A 20,877-nucleotide genomic window follows, 5' to 3' on the forward strand; every position below is an offset into this window, starting at 1 on the left:
TTTTTACAAAGTTCTAGAAATTGTTTGGAGTGTTAGAGGATATAACTATGTTATAACAAACTGAAATACCCTAAATATAAAATACTTCCCGCTTAAATCAACACTTGTGAATATTCGAATCATAAAATATTTCATACAAATTAATTTAAATATAAAAACATTTATTTTTTTACTTAGGAATACGTTTTATTTTAATCCAACTAATGCTAAGTATATACAAAACTTTACATTTATAGCAAATCTTAAATATAGTAGACATATGTGTATGAAAATATAGCTAAACATGGAAATGCATGTCGATTAAATATAATAAATGTTTAAAATGCATTTATCTGATATTTTACAATTTTAATTTTAATATTTTTACTTAACGGAGCTTTTAAAAATTTGGGCTTGAGAACTTTATATTGGAAGTTAGTTTTTAGAATTTGTTTCAATATTTATTTTTACTTTTAATTTTAAATTTTAGTCTGTTTTAAAGTTTCCTGAAAATTGTAATCACTTCAAAAATGTTTTTCTAATTTTAGATAAATTTTGTTTTTAATCATTTTTTATATATTTAATATCAAATTTAATATAAAACTTCAGTTTCAGATGACATTTTTTTTTTTTTCATTTTAATATTATTTTCCTAAAAAATTTATAAAATTAGTTAGCAGATCTTTTAAAAGTTCTCAAAGCTTCAATTATCTAGCGACCATATTTGAAAATAAAAAAAGTTAGCGTGTTTTAGGAGCATAAATTTGCAGCACACTTTGACGCCTGAAAAGTAAACTAAATGCGGTCGAAATCTAATTGAGAACCATTTATAAATCATGATAGACACAAGCATGTTCGTGGCATAAACACAAAATCTAAGCACTAATAGTTGCTGACAAACTATTTTTAAAGTCTATATACGAAAAGATCTGTTCGAGCTGCTCAAGTGAATATATCTTCGACCAGCTGCTTGGTGATGATGCGATGTGGTCGAGTTGGGTTCACCTTGGGGCGCTGATAGAGGCGCGCATTGATCGCATAGAGCCGGGGCGAGAGATCACAGCGTACATTGAACCACCAATCGCAGACGAAGACCGCCTGCGAGAACTGAGTGCCATTGGGGCACAGAAACGAGGCCTGACGTCCATCAATGTCGCAATAGTGCCAACCTGTCGACATTAACAGTTAGAACTGTTCATATAGTTGGAGACGTTAAAGCTACTCACCCTGGCATCTGGTTTCCATGTCCGCGAAGAAGCCCGGATAGGACTGTTCGTCGCAGTAGAAGTTCGTATAGGGTATGGCCGAGAGTATGGGATAGTCTACGCCGGGTCGACCTGAAAGATTATTTGGTTATTGCAATTAGTGCTGACCAAAATAAACAAACAATCTTGTTTGTTTCCAATCAATTTCAGTTCATCTGACGTTTTTTACTTAAACGAAAGTGCAGCTGCAACCGAACACCCAACCAACAAAAAAGCTTCCTGCTGCTGTCCCCCGCCCTCAACTGTTGAGCTGTACAAAAAATGTCAAATGCACGCACGCACCCAGCCAGCCGCAAGAAAAAAACGCGTGTTGTACGACTGGCATAAACAAATCTGACATGCACCGCCTGCTCTACCGACCCGGCTTGACCCCGCCACTCGCTAATAAATGAATTTACGAGTAGCTGCACTTCTGTGCCAAATTTTCCATTCGAAAAATAATTTAAAAAGCGTTTTTTTTTTGGCTGAAAAATGCATTTTGCAACTGAAAATCAAAACAAGATGTGAACTGAGCGTGCTTGACTAAATGATATCCTGTACTTAGTTGGGTCTTTATATATAATTTGATTACTTTCGGCAAGTGAGGAGAACCCTGCATAGATTGGGCTTAAAATCTCAAAATAATTGTTGAAGAAAACTCATAAGAAAAGCTTGAAATTGATGTTTGAGAACAAAGAAATAAAATAGATATTAATTTCTATTACTTATGATATTATTTATATTATCTAAGAGGTATATTAGATCTATGATGTCTGTCAGTAAGTTATATCAATGGAACCTATAGATCTTGAGCAGGTTCTAACTTGAAAATCCCCAGCTCTAGTAAAATGAATCGCATTTAAATTCTTTACACAATTTAAATATGCTTTTAATTCAACAAGCTGCAACCCTTCACACCCGCTTTCACTGCTTAAAGGGTATTGGAGCTGTTGCCAAACAGTGCCCGTGGCATGCGCCTAATGATGGTCAGTCGCGCGTATTGATGGAGTTGTCTGTCAGTTGTAATGCTTACCCGGTATTGATTTGCCCAGCTCCAGATATTCGCGCACTGATGGACTCAGAAAATTATCGGGTATTTCGGGCAGATCCTTTTCCTGGCTGCCGCTCTCCTCGTTCTCCAGATCCTGCTGCGGCTCCGGCTCAAAGTTAACGGCGGGCTCCGGCGCGCGTGGGCGTTTGGTGCGCTTCGAACGTTCCGTTTCGCGGCAATCTACGGGAAGCGAAAAAAAGTAGTTGTAGTAGAAGACAACATAAAATATAATTAACTTTTCTGAACCAAGCCTCAAAAGCGTAAAGTTCAAGGCTGCAACAACAATAACGGGCGTCGCAAATCGCATTAATGTCAAGATTATAATTTGGGTTTCGGCCGCACCCGATTTTGGGGCCATTAGCATCAGCTCGAACTGGAACTCGAACTCGAGCACAGCTGTCAACTGTAGCTCAACTCTAACCTCTAGCGCTGGCCCGCTTCCGTTGCTGCAACATTGTGCAACATGTTCTCATGTTGTGCAACATTGATGTGACCATGTTGACAAGCTGCTGTCGTCTGGCGTTCGTTTTGGCTATTGACCTTGCGGCTTCTTTGGGAAAATACTTTAGCTAACTGAAGTTGCTGCTGCTGCTGCGACTCGTTGTCTAGAACTATGACGCTTAATTGCTTAGTAATCATTTGCTGTTGTTGGTTTTTCTTCGCTCATTAGCTTAATTTGCAGCTGTGGCTAAGCAACAGCAACGCTCGCCGCTTCCTCCATCTGCAGCCCACACGTCGGCAGGTATTTTGCATGCCTTCAAGCCGTTGGCAAACTGAAAAACTTGTTCTCAATTTCATTCTACACTTCGCGCAATTTATTCACGATATTGGCAGTTGTCGTTTGTTGTAATTGTAATTGACCTTAACCTTGTTGTAGTGTGTGCTTTTTTTCGATTCTCAATTCTTGTTGTGGTTGTGTAGCTGTCGCTTACTTTAAATGCCGTCATTCAAGTCGAGTGCCGACTGCCGACTGTGTGCGTTGCGCAATCGCCTACATGTTGCAGGCATATGAACTTTCGTTGAAGGGCAGCTGCCCCTTGAAAAGGCCGACTTTAACATAATTTTTATTTTAAGCTCTATATATCTCGTGTTAACAAGATCTTAACTTGTTAAGCTAAAGAATGCTTCTCCTACTGGCAGATGACATACTTAAGGCTTGGGCTTAGTTTCCTCTGGATTTTGTCAGTTTTATTTGAACTTTAGACTGGTTTTTATTGATAAATGGTTGAATATTTAAGCAAATTTTCTTTTAACTCTTTTAGCAACATTTACTTCTAAGCGTCTTAAAATTGTATTGCTAATAAATCTATAGTCCAAGTATGAGCAAATGTTTCAATATAGTTTTGAATCTAATAAATTTGTTGTTAATAATCAAGTTTGCAACATGAATTGCTTCAAGATCTAAGAGACAATATCTTCCTTAAATTTATTCGAGTTTTTAATTGTTGGCTGTTAAATTTTATTACTAAATTAAGCTGCAAATCTTATCACAAATAGAGAGTGAGTTAGTCTAGAAATCATGTCGAAATTTATACAAAATAGTTGAAACTCTTAGTGTTCTAGATCCTTGGTAAATTTATCAAACAATTAAATGCTAATAGTTTTGGGCCAACTTTTACATATTTGACTTCGCTTATGAATTAAAAGTGCACAATCTTATTTCATAAAATTTTTTTGAAATTCTTTTTCCAACGGCTTACAAAAAGCTATTTCATTATTAATTATCAATTAGCACAAAATACTGTGTTTAAAATGAATATGAAAAATAGTGTATAAAATGTTTAGAAAAACATATCTTTTTCATTTCGAGCACTTTTGAATTTAAAATTCTTTGTGCATTTGTTTGTTTCATAAGCCAAACGGATATAATTAAATAAATAAATAATTTTTGGAAAATATTAAAGCAGGCATAGGCATAAGGCAAACTCAATCTGAAACAGAGACGAGAAGCATTCAATGAAAAATTTGTTATTAGTCACACGCGCTAAAACACACACTGTGTGTGTGAGTGTGTGCGACAAATTGCAACATAAATGACAGCAAAATTTATTACAAATGAAATAATTACTACGAAAAACAATCAAATTGTAATTAGAGGCGAGTCGCGAGGCAAACAAAAACCCACAGCAGCAGCCACTGCACACTGTCTGCGAGATATATATATCTAACATATATATTCAACCAATACGCACAAAAGTTGTGCGTGGCAAAATAAAAAAATAATGTGTCTAATGAAACATTTCGCATGGCGGAACAGATTGGACAGCGAATTGGGCTGGGCTGTGGCAGGGGCTGGGCAGCTGTCCAACGGATGCAGTGCATCATGCCTGGCTATGGGGCACACCTCTTTGCCGCGTCTGGCATTGGATTAGGTAACCCAAATTGAGTCTCCTCTGGCCTCCTCCATCTGTGCTGCAAATGCTGGTTTTTTCGGTACACCAAGCGACACCACATCGAACCACACTTTGGTGGCTTGTCGTCGCGAATGTGATTGGGTTTTTGGTTTTAACAGTCGCATAATTAAAGTAATTGCCATACGCTGCAGCATGCAGCATGCACCAAATTGTGGCAGCACCAACTGCTACGCATTTCACAATTGTGTAATTGGCTTTTGCGCTAACTTGGCTATTGATAAAGAGTTGGCCAGAGCTTATTAGCCAAAGGGTTGCGCTCGGCTTACCTGTAAAGCCCATTAACATAAATCTTGCACTCTCACACTCTCTCTCTCTCTGTTTAGCCTGGACCTTTTTATCAGCTGCGCAATTTGCAGTTTGTGGCATTATTCATGTTTTGTTGTCGAAGTCTCTGCTGCCTGCCACAAGCGCAAATAAGCATCGACTGATTATTGTGCCTGGAGTTGGGCCAATGACAAATTGTTTTCGAAATTTACAATAATTTCTCAGTCAATGGCAAACATTTATGAATAGAAATTTATAAAGGCGTGCCTAAGCATCAGCTAAGATAGAAATATATAACAGAATTTTAATGGTATAAAATATATATTATAACCATTCTGCTATTCAATTAGTGCAAATTTATGTCGAATAAAGTTTTATTTATTCAAGCAAAGCCAAAAAAATCTTGCTTGCTAACAATTTTAAAAAATATTATTTTAATAATGTATGAAAAATGATTTAGGTTCTAAATAAAACTGTTTCATAAAACCAGGCAGTAGCTTGCCTTTGAATATATTTTAATTAGATTAAAGTTTTTGGATACTCTTGCAATTCGGTATGCTTAAACAAATTGGTATATGAAGACTGCAGCTAGGAATTTTTCAAGCTTACTTAATTGCTCATTGAATAGATACTTGAAACTTTGAAATATATATGTACATAAAATATCGTAAAGAGTCTCAAATTTCAATTAGCTGATCAAATTCATTACAAACTTCACCACCTCTGCATAGAGCTGTGCAGATCTATCTTACTTACATAACACGTTCATATGATTCATTTGCAGACAGCTCCTTTTAGAAATATGACAACATTAAACCGATACTTGCTGCACATATTTCAAAAATATGAAGATAAGAAACAAGTTAACACTCAAAATTGGTTCAGATTTCACATTAACAAATTTTTAGTTTATGAACCAATTTTGAAAGAAGTTTTAATAGTTTCACATTTAACTATTGACATATCAGATATCAAATATCAGCTTAGCCCACTTCAAAATAACTCTACTTAACAGTATCCTTGTCCTACTCTCGCCTCCTAAACAATCAGTTAAGTAATGCTAACTACGATTTGTTGCAACGGCTTTGGTTAGTTAAAAGCGCGACTTTTGCCGCCTTCAAATTGTTGATAGCCTCTAACCGCAAAACGGCCCAGTTTGTTAGACGTAATAGGCGTAGTCGGGGGCGTTATTTGATACCCGCGATATGCATCAAAAGCAGTTCTAACGGCGCTTTTTTCTCTCTATTTCGGCTCAATTTAGTTCGGCAATTTGCATTTTTCGGCAACTGCAGCTAGAAACTTGTTCATCTAAGCCCATATCAAATGGATATTGGCTGCGTTCATAATTTTTGACATGGCCGTAAAATATGTTTGAGTGAGTCCAGAAGGGGTAAAGGGGCAGCCATATATAGAGTGCGCTAGCCAAAACAAAAAGCGCCTTTGAGCTATTTGCACGAATCCAAATGAAAATGAAAATGAAAATGAAAAACAACTTCGAACTCGTTTGTTGCATTGTTTTGGCTTAAATCGTCGTCGCTGAGGTTTGGCCGCCAGTTTATGCAATGCATTTAGTCGCTAGATTAAGGAGCTCTGTCTATACACCCAATATCTAACTGAATGGACGTGTGTATATATGTGTGTATGTGTGTGTGTAACAAATCGTGACCGCATGAAGTTGCCGTTAAAATCTATGACTAGGCCGCAAAAGCTGGCAAAATTCAAGGCACATGCACATTTTTTAAGGTGGAGCTCGCTGTGATTTTGTTTACTATTTTTTGGTATAGGCAATATATTACGCATACCCTGTAAAGATAAAAAAATTGAAGTTTGTGGTGGCACTAAATAAAAGCTTGAAAGCAGAAGCTATATTTCTTAGAGTTGTTAGATAGATCTGGTTTTATAGATCATAAATGTATTGATTGCAATATTGAATACAAGAGTATTTTATGATCAGCTCAGACATCTTTAACTATATATTGACAAAAGCCCACATTTTGATTTCAATATAATAAGCAAGTAAATTTTAAACCATCTTAGTCACTACAGGGTACCCTTTTTGTCATTCAATATCACTTTGATGTTTGTTATGTGTGCATAAAAGAAGCGCAGTATGATTGCAGCAGTGTTCAGGGTATATGCTAGTCGAGCACTCCCGACTAGAGCACTCTTGTTTTATTTTATGTTGTTTGCTTGCGATTTTAAAGCTCAAGCAATGCATTGATTATACTAAAGTACACACTCGATTGGATATGGCCCCATATAAACATTTATGCTATACATGTATATACGGCAATTCAGGCGTTATCGGTATTAAAGAGAGCTTATTTGCCGTTGCGCCCACCTGGCTGCACAGTTGTGTGGAGAGAAGGCGCAACAGGAAATTCATTTACATAATTTTTGTGCTGTCCATTGGCATTCTTTGCGCTTGACTGGGCATTATCCTTTTAATAAGCACAGACAAACACATACACACAGGCGCACACCCAGCCGTGTGGATAATCAGCCTATCAAGGATTCAATTATATAATGAGCTTAATTTATTTTGCGCCGCTTTCAACCATTCGAGTCGCCGATGGATCATCGCGGAACTGAATTATGTTTGCGGCGACAGTTGTATGTTGCATGTGGCCAGTTATTGTTGCTGTTGCTGTTGCTGTTTGCGGTCTCATTGTGAAAGGATGTGCCATGTCGTCTTTTGATACTTTTTGTTTTTAAATGATTTATTTTCTCATAATTGTCAATAAAATGCCGCACAATTTCCGTTTGCTGACTTTTAACCCTTCACCTCATTGCGTAAAGCAGCAGCAGCAGCAGCACGGAGATCGTTGCAGTAAATGTCAGCACATGTAGTCTTCAGTTATATATGGCAGACAGACTTTTTGAGTCCTTTCAACAGCAGGAAGCATAAAGCTGATAAAGCGTTAAAGCCACAAATATGTTCCGCAAGCTGTAAATTACGCTTGATATGAGAATTGAATGGAATTGGTAATCGTATTTGAGAGTCTAATAATGTTAGATTGTAGAGTCAACTAGTAAATTTTTAGTATATAGTGTACATATAATATATCTTATATATATAATTGTTAAAGTTTTTATGTAGCCCAACTGTATTTAATAATCAAGAATTAAAGCTATACAAGACATCATAAATATTTAAATTAATTAATAGTATATTAACTAATATTTTTAATAGCACTAGCTATTTCTGAAATTTTTCTATTTGTTGTAGAAATATAAAGTTAATTTAAATATTAACAAATTTATACATTTTTCAAATACGTTAAATTTTAATACTCAAAGATTTATATTAAATTAATTAATAATTATACATAAAAGAACATTTTTTAAAAACTAAAAAAAAAACTTGAAAAATAATAATAAATCAGTTGATGGATAGATTAGTTACCTCTAGTAATAAATATAAAAATAAACAAATATATTTTGGGTCAGCAATATTATTATTATTTTTTGTCTAATTAAGGCTTTATACTTTATTGGTGAAAAGTGCTTTAACATTAATTTCGTTCGCCTCTGTCGTCTGCGCAGGTAAATCATATTGTCTGCTGTCAGAAACTGTTTAAAACTCGCTTTTTATATGGATGCGCATATGTATGTAATTATGAATTTTTATTTCATATTAATTGCATTGAAAGCCGCCTCGGCCACAGGCAGTTTATCAACGGCCAACTCATAAATATAAATGAGCACAATTTTATTATATATATATATACTTAATATATATATAGATACACTTTTTTGCAATTTGTCGCGCACAAAGCAAATTTCATTTTAATTGAAAATTATGCCATGGCATTAACATTAATCGCAAATTAATGGCTCGATCCTCGGCGCAAATTGTAAGGAAATGTCTGCAAGCAATTTGAAGGCGTTTTTCTTTGCAACTCTATTGCCAACAGTTGTTGGCCGTCAGATTCAGTTTTGTCTTTTTTTTTTTAGTTTTTCTCAATCAAATTGCACGTTGGCATTATAATTTTTATTTTTTTTTTCGGGGCTTATCGCCTTTTGTGCCATTTGCATATGTCAGCTGGGCGGTTATGTCTTTGTTGTTGTTGCCTGTATTGGGTTTTTGCTTGGCCAACAGCCGCGCATAAATTGTTTTCTCATGTGTGCCAAATGCTTGACTTACGCGCCCAAAAAGAATAATGAGAGCTTAAGTTGGTTAAACACAGCTGCGCGATGCTCTGTTTGTAGTTGAAAAATGTGGTCATATTAATATAAATTTGAGGATGTGGCTTTGTGTTTGTTAAAAAAAAAACTTGTTAATTTAAAAAAATTTTAACGTTACGAGATCAGAGATGCCCAATAGAAAATTTTTATATGCTCTCAGTAGTGACACGAGCTCCACACTACTTCATAGTCGCTAGTCTCTCTACATAGCTGATAAGAAAAGCTAATATACCATTTCTCCAAATACCACAACAGAGTATGTGTGCACAGGTAAATTCCATTGCACGTGTGCGTAGCCATACTATTTTTGTTGTTATCCGCCTATAAATCAATTAATTTTTGCGAACATGCAAATGCAATTGGAATTGCAATGCAGCGCCACCTGGCGATAGTGGGCAAAACTACACGCGCTACAGCGAACAAGTGACAACTGGAGGCAAAGTTTTATCAGCATGTCAAATGCAAAGACAAATAAACGAGCATCTAGCCTCAATTTATAGGCTCAACAATATTTGTATATATATGTATATGTATATATATGTATATATATGTATATATATATGTGTACATATATAGTATATGCAGCTATTATGGCTGTAGTCATATATCAGAGTCGAGAGCTTTATCGCACATTTTGTTTTCATAAAAGTTTCCGTTTCGCATTAACCAGATAGGCAAAATGCATATTGAAAGACTTTTGCCAGAGAGTCATAAATTGTGTTTTTCCTCCACAAACCAAGAGGCAAAGCATTTGCATAGTTATAAGTAGATGGCAAATGTTTTGACATCATGTTGCAATTTGTTGCTGTTGCTGTTGCTGTTGTCGGTCGAGTCTCTGTACTGTACTTGTTGGCGGATGTGCGCTCAAAGATCAAACAAAAGACGGTTAGTTACTGCCTAAGCTGGTGCATTAAGTATACGCGCCGTTGCGCGTCGCAATTTGCGAGCGAAGAATGTTATAGCTCTGCATGTTCAGCTGATGCAGAATTTGCCATTTGCCTTTTTCAAGATGAGACAACAACTTTATCAAGTCAATTGAGTGTCGTGACTGCTGGCATACATAATTAATTATAAGCAATTAATTATCTATAAATGGCGATTAAAACAAAAATAGATTGCCATTTTCCTCTGTGCACAAATCTGTTTAAATCTTGCAACCCACTTTCATTTGCAATTTGGCATGTTATGAAATGTATGAAATGATTAATGATATATATAGAATATCTTAAAAGTTAAGACTGAATTGCTAAGCTAAGTTTTCAGTTATGATGTATTTTTAATTTAATATCAAATATTTTTGAATAAGACTAAAAACTATATTTAACTATTTTCTTTAACATATAAAAACTTAACACTTTATGTTAACAACACACGTTAAATAGTTGCTCAACTAGCTTAACATTTTGTTACTTAACATTGCATAAATTTGTTTAACATCTTATTGTTTAAAGCTCAACAACTTTTTATTTATTTATTTTTTATTTTTTTGCAATTAGCATTAAATTTCATACTGCGATGTCACAAGAAATTTATGTCTAGACTTCATAATAAATAAGATTGTTGTTTGAGTCAGCCCTCGCAGCCTTAGCAAGCATTGAGCATGCAGTTGCCCCCACTTGAAAGTAACTGAAACCATCACAATTGTAATAGATATATATAGATCTGACTTGCAAATATAGAAAATAATATATAGATACACCTGTCTGAAATAGACTGCATGACTAGCAGTTATCACTTACTCGAGACTACTTCAATCATTTATCACAAAATGTGTTTAATAATTGAGTCTTAAGTTAAGTATTCATAAATAAAATACTTGAATTTATTTTTTATTTATCATCTATAATATTTAATATATAATATATATAATTAGTATTAAAATGAGCTTAAAACGTCTATTAACTGAGCAAGTTTTGTCAATAGCTTTTTGAAGAATATTTTCCTTGTCTTTCCTATCAAATAATAATATATATATAATTAATTATTTTAGTTCTATGTTTTATATATTATAGTTTGTATATTTAATTTTTGTATTATGTTAAGATTTTGTGTTTTTATGTTTAATATTTTACATTTTTTATTTAATGTTTTGTTATAAATATTACATTTTATATTTTATACTTTATTCTGTTCAATTTTATATTTAATATTTTAATTTTATATTTTTTACTTCATAATTTATATTTAATAGTTATTATTTTAATATTTTAAGATATTAATTTTTTATTTTTTTGGAGAAATTGTCGGTATAAAAACTATTTACGCAGTTAATTGCATTTTTCCTCTTATTCACATATTTTCTGCAAAGCTTAAGCTCTAGTTCTTTAAGCCGTATTTTGCATTGAATGTATTACGAAATTTAAAGTCAAGAGTAAAATACATTTTAGGGCACGAAATCACAGCTGATACAGTTACTTAACATATTTCGAGTATATCTTAAGGTCAAACCTCTCATTATCTAATTCTAAAATAAAAAGTTTAAAATCTTTTCTTTACTTCTGTTATTAAAATTTTCTTTGATCTGCTCATAGATATCGTTCTGCTAATAAAAGTCAAAAATATAATTTTACATATATTTCTGTCACATTTGAAACTTTTCAATCCAGGTGCAACTCTCCACTCTTAGCCGCACTTTTCTGCCAGGGTATGCGAAACAATTGTCAACTGTTTGACATTTTGCCTCTCATTAAGCTATTGTGGCAGTTGCATGTGGGCAATGAACTAAGCAATAATATAAAATGCAATAGCAATGCGATTGTTAATTAGACGCAAGAGCAAACTGCTCTCTCACACCTAATCGAAATGGCAAACGAATATTAATGCTTGCCCCGCCCCGCCCCGCCCCGCACTCGCTGCCAGCTGCTATCCCTGTGCTTGCCACATGGTATGTCGTGCAGTCGATTGTCGCTGGGTGCGAACGGCGCGAACAACCTTCAAATTTCGTGAAATGTCAAATGGCCAAAAAGAACTTTTCCTGACAAATTATGAATGGGAATTCAGATTTAGATTAAGATTTGGATTTGGATTTAGATTGCGTAAGTCTTGTATTAGTTGCGCATCTGCTAATCGGTTGCATAATAGAAAACAGGCAAAGATTTGCGTGGCAGTCGTAAAAGGCAGTTCGCTGATGTTGCAAGTCTCGTCTTGCAGATAAATCGCAGCAAGCCAACAAGATGACGACGCGTTGACTACTTGGCCATAAATGTCAAATACGCGCGTTTCGCACGCGGCTTTTGGGTTTTCGCCTTACAGTCTATACTCTAGGAGCGGGTCGATTCGTTTTGAGTGCATATTGACGGCAGGCCAATCTACGCGAACTCGAAACATTCTTTGATATATGTGAATCATTCTTTAATAAATATAAGAACCATTCTTTGATAAGCTAAAGATATCTTTTCAATTTATGATATGAAAGTGTTTTCAGAGCAGCTTTAAGGAAGATCGTTTCACAGCTAAAATTTGAAGTTTTTTCAGCAGTTTTGATTGTAAGAATAATAAAATGTTTCTGAATACAGAAATAAATGAGATAATAAACTATTAATTTCCATATTTCAATTTAGCTAAAAAATTTACCAAAAAAGTATTTTTAGCTAGGCTGAAGTACGTCTTTTACAACTGTCAACTGTCTTTAAGAGTATTTCATCGTCGTCTATGCTAATCTATAGAGTTTCACTAGTATGTTTCTGTTTTTTTTTCTTTTTTGTTAACGCCTGACACATCAAGGCGTTTGTAATCGCCCGCGCACGCCCTCTCTCAGCAGCTGCGTGTGTCATGTAATCTGCTTGGATTTATTGCGTTTAGCTTGCGTTTTGCTGTAATTCGATTTGGCTGCAGCAGCAACAACAACAACAGTAAGAGCTAAAAAAGCCGCAGGCTATAATTTATGTTCTGGTTGCAAGTGTTGTTGTTGTTGTTGCACATACATTTATGATTTACGGCCTTAGTTATGCGACTTACCCGTAAACAGTAAATATCCACAAAAGACGATGAGCACAGCGAATGTGAGCCTTGGCAACATGTTGCTAACGCTAGCTAAATATGTTGCCAGTAAAAAATAATGTTGCTAAGCAACCGCCTGTTGCTTGCTGTTGCCTATGTTTGCTGTTGCTGTTGTTTGCTGTTGTATTGCTTATGACCTTTTGACAAAGCGTAAACAAAAGCGACTTTCCAATCAATACGGCAAGGCAACAATAAAGAAACCGCTAAAAAAACGCGGGCGCGACAGTAAACGCGCGCAGTGCTCGTTAAAAAACTTAAAAAGCGTTTAAATTGTTTTTAATAAATAAATTTTGTGCCACACCACGAAAAGAAAGGAAAACGTTTCGTGTCAGTTTTGCCTGGCTTGGCCCAACAACGGGGACTTGTTGACTGCAGTTGCAGTTGCAGTTGCAGTTGCCCAATATGTGGCACCAAAGTAGCGGGCGGGCGATGCTTGTTTACAGTTGCAATTGCCGCAACAGTAGCTGCAAACAATAGCACTCGAGTATTGCACTATATACACACACACAGGCACACACGCACACACACACAGTTAGACACACATCACAAATTTGATATTTGTTGTTATTGTTATTAGCTTTTGTCTCCAGCTAGCTGCTGGTTGCAAGCAGCACAGCCTGCCTCAAATTTGGGTAGCAAATGCGATTGTTTTTAGCAGTTTAGCCAAGTTGCAGTTCAAGTCGCGCGTTAACGTCTGTTCGCTTGGCGTTTTCAGCTTCAACTGATTTTCTGTTTTCAATTGTCTTGTTGGATTTTTCGCAACGCGAACATCCAGTGCTGCGCTCAGAGCTTGAGTCAAAAGTTGAGTCGCTTTTTAGCTGTGAGCCTGGCCAACAACTCGTTTGTCGTGCCTCCAAAATATAATAAAAGCAACAACAACAAATCTTGTCTCAGCGCGCTCAGCTGTGCTCACTTTTAATTGTGCTAACTAGATTTGGCCTTACGCAATTGCAAATCAAATCAAATTAAATCAAAGCCTGATGAGTCACACACAGCCGATCAGAGAGACCCTAGGCTCAACCTTCGCCTAGACTAACGATAACAAAAACTTTATTTGAAAATAAATACATAATGCCAATTTCGGCATCATGTAATTAAGAAGTTTTTCATTTTGGCTCTGGGCCAGAACTGAGTTAGGCAAAGGAAAAACAAAACGACACTTCATTGCCTAGAAGGTCTCCTTTCATTTTTACTTCTATATATATACAAACTGTATTTATATATATATTTATTTATCTTATTTTGTTTTTGGCTGCTGCATCTTGTTTGCCGCCTGACCTTGTAGCCAAGTTTGATATTATAGTTGTTGTTGCTGCCGCCACAGAACCTGGCCAGAATGTCTTTGCCCTGCAGAAGAACCAAAAGAATAGTGAAACTAAAATGTAAGAGCGAAGTGGTCGGGAGTGCGCGACTAGCAGATACTTTCTATAAAACCTAAACTAACTTTTTGGGCGACAGCAATCAATGCTGCACTCAGATGAGTGAGCCACAACCATCTATGCTTCGAAGAGCGGCGTCTTGTATCTTAAATTCCTATTTAACAAAACAATAAACATATGCCATCGTTTCCCACGGCGTGAAATTTGAGCATGGGGCACAACTGTTGTTTCGACTTGATCGTGTTGCCGTTGCCACTTGCCACTTGACAGCGTCAGGAGGCAGCCGTGATTACCATGTTCATGCTTGCAGATATTCAAAAGAAAAAGGAAAATCTATATTGTCTTATATATTCATAACTCTAACCTCCAACACGAACTATCAGAAGATCAATGCGAACAGATTGGCTGGTGTCTTGCTCGTGTTTACTTATTCTTCAGCTTTAGGCATTTAGCCATACCTTTCGTTGACTCCTACATACATTCTCTTAGCTGTAGATAGGGTATAATACGTCGTTGCCATTTTTTTTATAGAAGTAGCGTCGCAGTATATATTAAGTTTCTGAGTAAATGTTTAATGCCTTCTGTCTTCTGATTATTTTATAAGGCTATAGTAAGAGCTAAGCTAAGTTTATAGATGTGACTTTTGCAGATTTTATATTTGTTTTCAAATCAAATTACTATATTTAACTGTAATATAATATTTTTAATTAAGATTATTGTATTCTAGAAAAAATTTACTTGAAATATACTTTGAAATCATTGTAGATTTTCTAAAAACAATTTCCTTGCTTGAAACAAATGGAGCGAAGTCAGTTTTATTATGATTTATATATTATAATACAATTATATAATATAAATAATTCAACAACTTTAGGAACAGTAAAACATATAACAAAATTTACTAAAATATGATTCAAAAGTTATATACATCTTTCACAGCCAGTTAAACCTGCTAGCGTATCCAAACTGCAGATATTTCCAGACCTGTTCAGTCTCAGATCTCTTCTTTTTTTGTGTACTTTCAGTCGGAACCGCATTCATTATTTGTCTTAGCCTGATTTATTTTAGCCACTTGGCCGCGCTGACCAGCATGCCAAATTAGCCAGGTTTATTTATATTTACTACTATTTATTTTTCTCTTTTTGTGGGACAGACACAGCGCCGCTTTCAAGGCCGCTCACAATACGCATAATTCATAATCACATTAGGCAGGGGCTGGGCCTGGGGCATAGGGTTGAGCAGTGCATTAAACACAAATTTTGCTTTAGCGAGTCGCCCACACGAAAGGCATTAAATATCAAAAGCACTAAAGAAACACGAATTAACTATTATATAAACAAATAAAAGTTGCAAATGGCAAAAGTTGATTTCTCATTACAACTCTCGGGCACGCACCACAAGAAAAAAGTTGCCATAATAGAACTATTCATATGTGGCATGTGGAATATTAAATACTCTAGGAAAATACTTCAACTAGGGGAGATAAATAATGTGGTAATGGAACTATAGTAGATGCTAGATTGATGATTGAACATTGAAGATTGAAGATAGAAGATAGAAGATAGAAGATAGAAGATAGAAGATAGAAGATAGAAGATAGAAGATAGAAGATAGAAGATAGAAGATAGAAGATAGAAGATAGAAGATAGAAGATAGAAGATAGAAGATAGAAGATAGAAGATAGAAGATAGAAGATAGAAGATAGAAGATAGAAGATAGAAGATAGAAGATAGAAGATAGAAGATAGAAGATAGAAGATAGAAGATAGAAGATAGAAGATAGAAGATAGAAGATAGAAGATAGAAGATTGAAGATTGATGTTTGGTGTTTGATGTTTCATGATTGATGATTGATGATTGATGATGATTGATGATTGATGATTGATGATTGATGATTGATGATTGATGATTGATGATGATTGATGATGATTGATGATGATTGATGATTGATGATTGATGATTGATGATTGATTGATGATTGATGATTGATAATTGAAGATTGAAGATTGAGGATTGATGATTGATAATGATGATGATTGATGATTGATGATTGATGATTGATGATTGATGATTGAAGATGGAAGATACAAGAGAAAAATGAGAGAAGGACAGAAGAATAAAAAGATAGACGGATAGAATGATTGAATGATTGAATGATAGAATGATGGAATGATAGAAAGTTGGAATTATAATATGACAGAATGGTGCAAAAATTGAATGATGTAGTGATTGAATAATTGAATGGTTGAATGAATGAGTTGTATAGTAGTATAAAAAGATAGTAGGATAGTCAAAAAGCAGCATTATATGATAAAAAATTGGGATTTTAGCCTTAAGGCTGTAGGCCTTACAGCTTTCATAGCTTACGCATTAATTTGGCCTACGCCTTAAGTAATGGGAATTTCAAGTCAACCAATATACTTTTTGTCACTCCATCAACGAGTAAAGCTAACTAACTGGACAGCAATTTTTATTGAATAAAAATATTATTTAAGATGCTGTAAAAGATTTTCATATAATGTTACATATTGCGTGACAAAGTTAGCTAACCCTTTCACAGGGTATTATTAATGCAATGCGGCGGTTAACGAGGCGGCTCAAAGCGCCAGTAAATTGTCCGTCCGTAATTGATAAACTGGCCAAATGAAGTGGCTTACTGCGGCTGACTGAGTTACTGAGTTACTAAGTTACTCATTCAACCACACACACACATTACACACATACATACACACACACTCGCTGAAATTACGCGCAATCATCTTTTTTTGTTGCTTTTATTTTTGGTTTATTTTTTACAACTACTTCAATTGCTCACTAATTGTTTTAATGTGCGCTAAATGCTGCTGCTTCAAATTATGACCAAATTATTGCCAACTAAAGACTATTAAAGCCACCAAAACTCTTCCTAACTTAGTTAATAATTATTATTTGCCAGCAAGGTTAAAGATGCTTAGAGGAAGCGCTGTCGACTGGTGTGTTGTCTATGAAGTCTTAAAGAGTATAATAAAACATTGCTTTATGGTTAAGGTAGAGCATTTAAAAATCGTATATCGTAGTTAGTTTTTATGCCAATTATTGTTTTGGCCATAATTAAGAATTTTTGCTGCGTGCTCGTTGATCGACCAAAAGCCTAAAAGCTTAAACCCAACTCTTTGGGATTTTACTGCTCAGTTATTATTATTGTTCGTTCTGAAAAGCCTGATTGACGCATTGACTGACCGATTGACTGACTGACAGTTTGTCGTAGGAAGTGTGTGCGTTGCGTTTTGTGTTCGAAATGCCCACGAAAATTGCAGATTATTGAAAACTATTTTCTATGTTGGCCATTAAAACTAATTGGCAGCATACACTGCTGGACACGCATGTAGAGCCATTTGGCTGGGTCCATTAAATCGCATGAAGCGTAAAACAATAGAGCATATCAATGCGATTGGCTCTCCCCCCGCCTCTGGCCACATAGCCAGGGCAAGGTCAAGAGTAAATTGATTTGATCTCGACTCGTATCGAGTCGTGTCGTATCGAGCACTTCGATTGCATGTAAAACAATGCCCAACCCCGAAATAAATATGGTTTCGTTTTAATGATGTGCGAACGCTAGCTTCAATATGGATTTCATTTACACTCGCCTCTCGATCAACGCTCTCCTCGACACTCAATCTATTCGATCTACGATCTATGATCTGCGATCTGAGCTGCCTTTTATGGTAGAACCGAGCGATTGGTGCGAACTTGCCTGTCATCTGCTACAAATCAGCTGTCATAAGCCAGCCCAAAGCAGCATTTTTGTATTATTTTTGGTGGTTTTTACAATCACTTTCAAAAGCTGCACAACAACAATTATTACAGCAACAGCGTCAGCGAATGCTGCAGCGGAAGATACCCTATAATTAGTTTGTATATGAAAAGCTCTTTTTATGTAATTTTGAAAGCTGAACGAAAGGAGTCTTAAATGAATTTAAAACAACTTTATGAAGATTGTATTTAGTTTCATGTGTTAGAAATCCCTAATTTTAATTTTAAATTTAAAATTCTACAATAAATATTGTATAGTGAGAAAAATGCTTACAGGAAAAGTTTTGAAACTTCTGTATTAGCAGAAATTTTATGAATATTGCTTAGTAAGGTACCTAAAAGATTTTAATTATTTTAAATTATATATGTGCGCACTTAATTTGTCTTAGCTTTATATTAATACTGAAAGTATCCAAAAAAAAAATATAATTTGAAATTTTTAACCTTAGATTTGGTTGTAATGAAAGAAACTTTGAAAAATAAAATATAGAAATATTAATATTAATATATTAATAATATTAATAATATATATTAATAATTTTAATAAAATAAAGAAAACACTTGAGCTTCAAACTCTGTAAGATAGATACTTCTAACCCACATTATATAGTAATTACTAATTTTTTATATTTATATTATATATCTGATATATATCTAATATAAATATATATATGTATTATCTTTATATGTCGTTATAGTCTATGATAATCTGTGTATATGAGTCGATAGTCTATGCTATCTATGAATCTCGTATGTTTCATACATCTCATAGATACTCTTATAAACTCACGTATTCAACTCAAGTTTATCACATATATCGCCCATATATATATCATACATCTCATCAATTACTCATCTACCTCATCAATCTCCATATAAATCGAATCATTGACAGAACTCAAAGATCTCTAACTGCCCCTGTTACAAACCATGTGCCTTATCTTAATATACCTTGTCCCATAATGTTTAATAGTCAAAGCTATATACAAGGCGACATAGAGTTTCTGAGCAGACAAATGCCGCGTCGCTGATAATGATCATTCGCCGAAGAAGCATTTTTTCAATGCACAATTAAAAGTGGCAGCACTCGAGTGCCGCTCTCCATTCACCTGCAGCGCAGGCGGCTTTTGTAGAATGTAGACTCGCATCATTAGAATGGCTTTTAATGGTAATAGTCTCACTCTCCCCCTCTCTCTCTCTCACTCGTACAGGTGGTGCAGAATACAAAGAAGAAACTTGGCGATTTTGCCACCGAAACGCTGACCAACATCTCGCAGCGTTTCCGCTTGCTGCATGGTCAGCTGCAGAGTGCCGAACAGAAGACGATTGAGATGCTGCGCGAGGCTAGCCTGCCGCCGCAGTTGCAGCTAAATCAGGCAATTAGCCAGCTGAATGATTATGAGACAGTACTGAAGGTGAGCGTCCAAATACTATCCGAGCTGTCAGCAATATCTGATTGACTCTGTCTTTGTCTAGAACCTACGCCAGCTGCTGAATTGCGGCACCGATGGTCGTTACGAGGTGCCGCAGAATATTTGGTTAAAGGATATCATTATGATCATCAGTGAACACCTGGAGAACATACCCAGCTATGTGCAAGTTACCAATCTCGATCGTAATCCCTATCAGTGAGTCACATATGGCTTTGATTATTATTTCTTCATTCTCTCTGTTAACAACTCTCATCACCCAACAGCTTACAGACTACGAATAATCTATCCGAAATGATAGGACGTCATCTGAATTGCCAATTTCGGAATCCCAAGATTGAGGTGCGCTTTAACAATGAGTACGATCAGCTGAGCCGTATCTCGATCCGTAGCCAGCCGAAGGAGTCGAAGAGCATTGGCTCATTGGCTCATGGCAGACTCGGCAAGAAGCTAAAGCGTCGTCCCAAAAAGTCTAAAAGCAGCTCCAGCTCGATGAAGGACAGCGCTAGTGAGCGCAATGTGCAGCAGATGAATTTCCTGCGCACATTCTCGGCCATGGACATCAGCAAGTCGAATTCGGCCCGCTCTATGTCTAATAAGCTGTCAAGTCACCTGGGCGACAGGTTTCGCACAGATGCGATTGTGCGTGTTCGCTCCATTCAATCCCCGGAGGATTTCTATGTACAGTGTATTCATGCAGCGCAACGCATGCGTGATAGTCTGGAGGCATTCGCTGAAACGCCAGCCTGCCTGCCACCGAACCTCATTGTGGTGGGGCAGCAATACATCACGTTCAACAATCAAAACGAGACAGATCGCTGGCATCGCGCCTTGGTCATTCGAAAGGCCGACTCACGTGAAATTTATGACGTCTTCTTGCCGGACGTAGGCCTTACCCGTAAGGTGCACAGCAGCAAGTAAGCGCGTGGCTAATCTTCAATTTTATGGTATATAGACTATATGTTTGTAAAATCGCTTGCAGCTTCCGTCAGATGCCGGAACATCTGGCCACACTGCCCTACACAGCCGTCCACTGCAGCCTGAAGCAGCTGATGCCCAGCAACGGAGGTACCGAGTGGGAACCACAGGCCATCGACTTTCTCAAGCAAGTGGTGCAAAAGTATGCGTTGATTGATGA

General features: G+C 36.0%; 2 protein-coding genes across 4 annotated transcripts in view; one reads left to right on the forward strand and one right to left on the reverse strand.

Moving 5' to 3' along the window:
* Positions 1 to 20,877, forward strand: part of LOC111596682 — a 65,715-nt gene that overhangs the window by 40,995 nt on the left and 3,843 nt on the right. For both annotated transcript variants that reach the window (XM_023310990.2, XM_023310999.2), the window contains exons 4-7: positions 19,521 to 19,724; positions 19,786 to 19,937; positions 20,006 to 20,656; positions 20,722 to 20,859. In XM_023310990.2, coding sequence (XP_023166758.2) covers positions 19,521 to 19,724; positions 19,786 to 19,937; positions 20,006 to 20,656; positions 20,722 to 20,859 — 1,145 coding nt within the window. The remainder of the gene's footprint in view (positions 1 to 19,520; positions 19,725 to 19,785; positions 19,938 to 20,005; positions 20,657 to 20,721; positions 20,860 to 20,877) is intronic.
* LOC111596713 lies at positions 708 to 13,779 on the reverse strand. 2 transcript variants are annotated; one of them, XM_030224873.1, is made up of 4 exons: positions 2,617 to 2,911; positions 2,257 to 2,454; positions 1,206 to 1,316; positions 708 to 1,148 (listed from the first exon to the last, which is right to left on the reverse strand). In XM_030224873.1, exons 1-4 carry the CDS (start codon positions 2,636 to 2,638, stop codon positions 922 to 924), a joined length of 558 nt encoding a protein of 185 aa, XP_030080733.1. In that variant the 5' UTR covers positions 2,639 to 2,911; the 3' UTR covers positions 708 to 921. The 2 variants fall into 2 exon arrangements, with proteins under 2 accessions (XP_030080733.1, XP_023166814.1); XM_023311046.2 differs by lacking the exon at positions 2,617 to 2,911 and adding an exon at positions 13,098 to 13,779 and having other exon boundaries at positions 709 to 1,148.

The sequence above is a fragment of the Drosophila hydei genome, unplaced genomic scaffold, assembly GCF_003285905.1.
Source record: "Drosophila hydei strain 15085-1641.00,03,60 unplaced genomic scaffold, DhydRS2 tig00008119-arrow-pilon, whole genome shotgun sequence".
NCBI classification, from domain to species: domain Eukaryota; kingdom Metazoa; phylum Arthropoda; class Insecta; order Diptera; family Drosophilidae; genus Drosophila; species Drosophila hydei.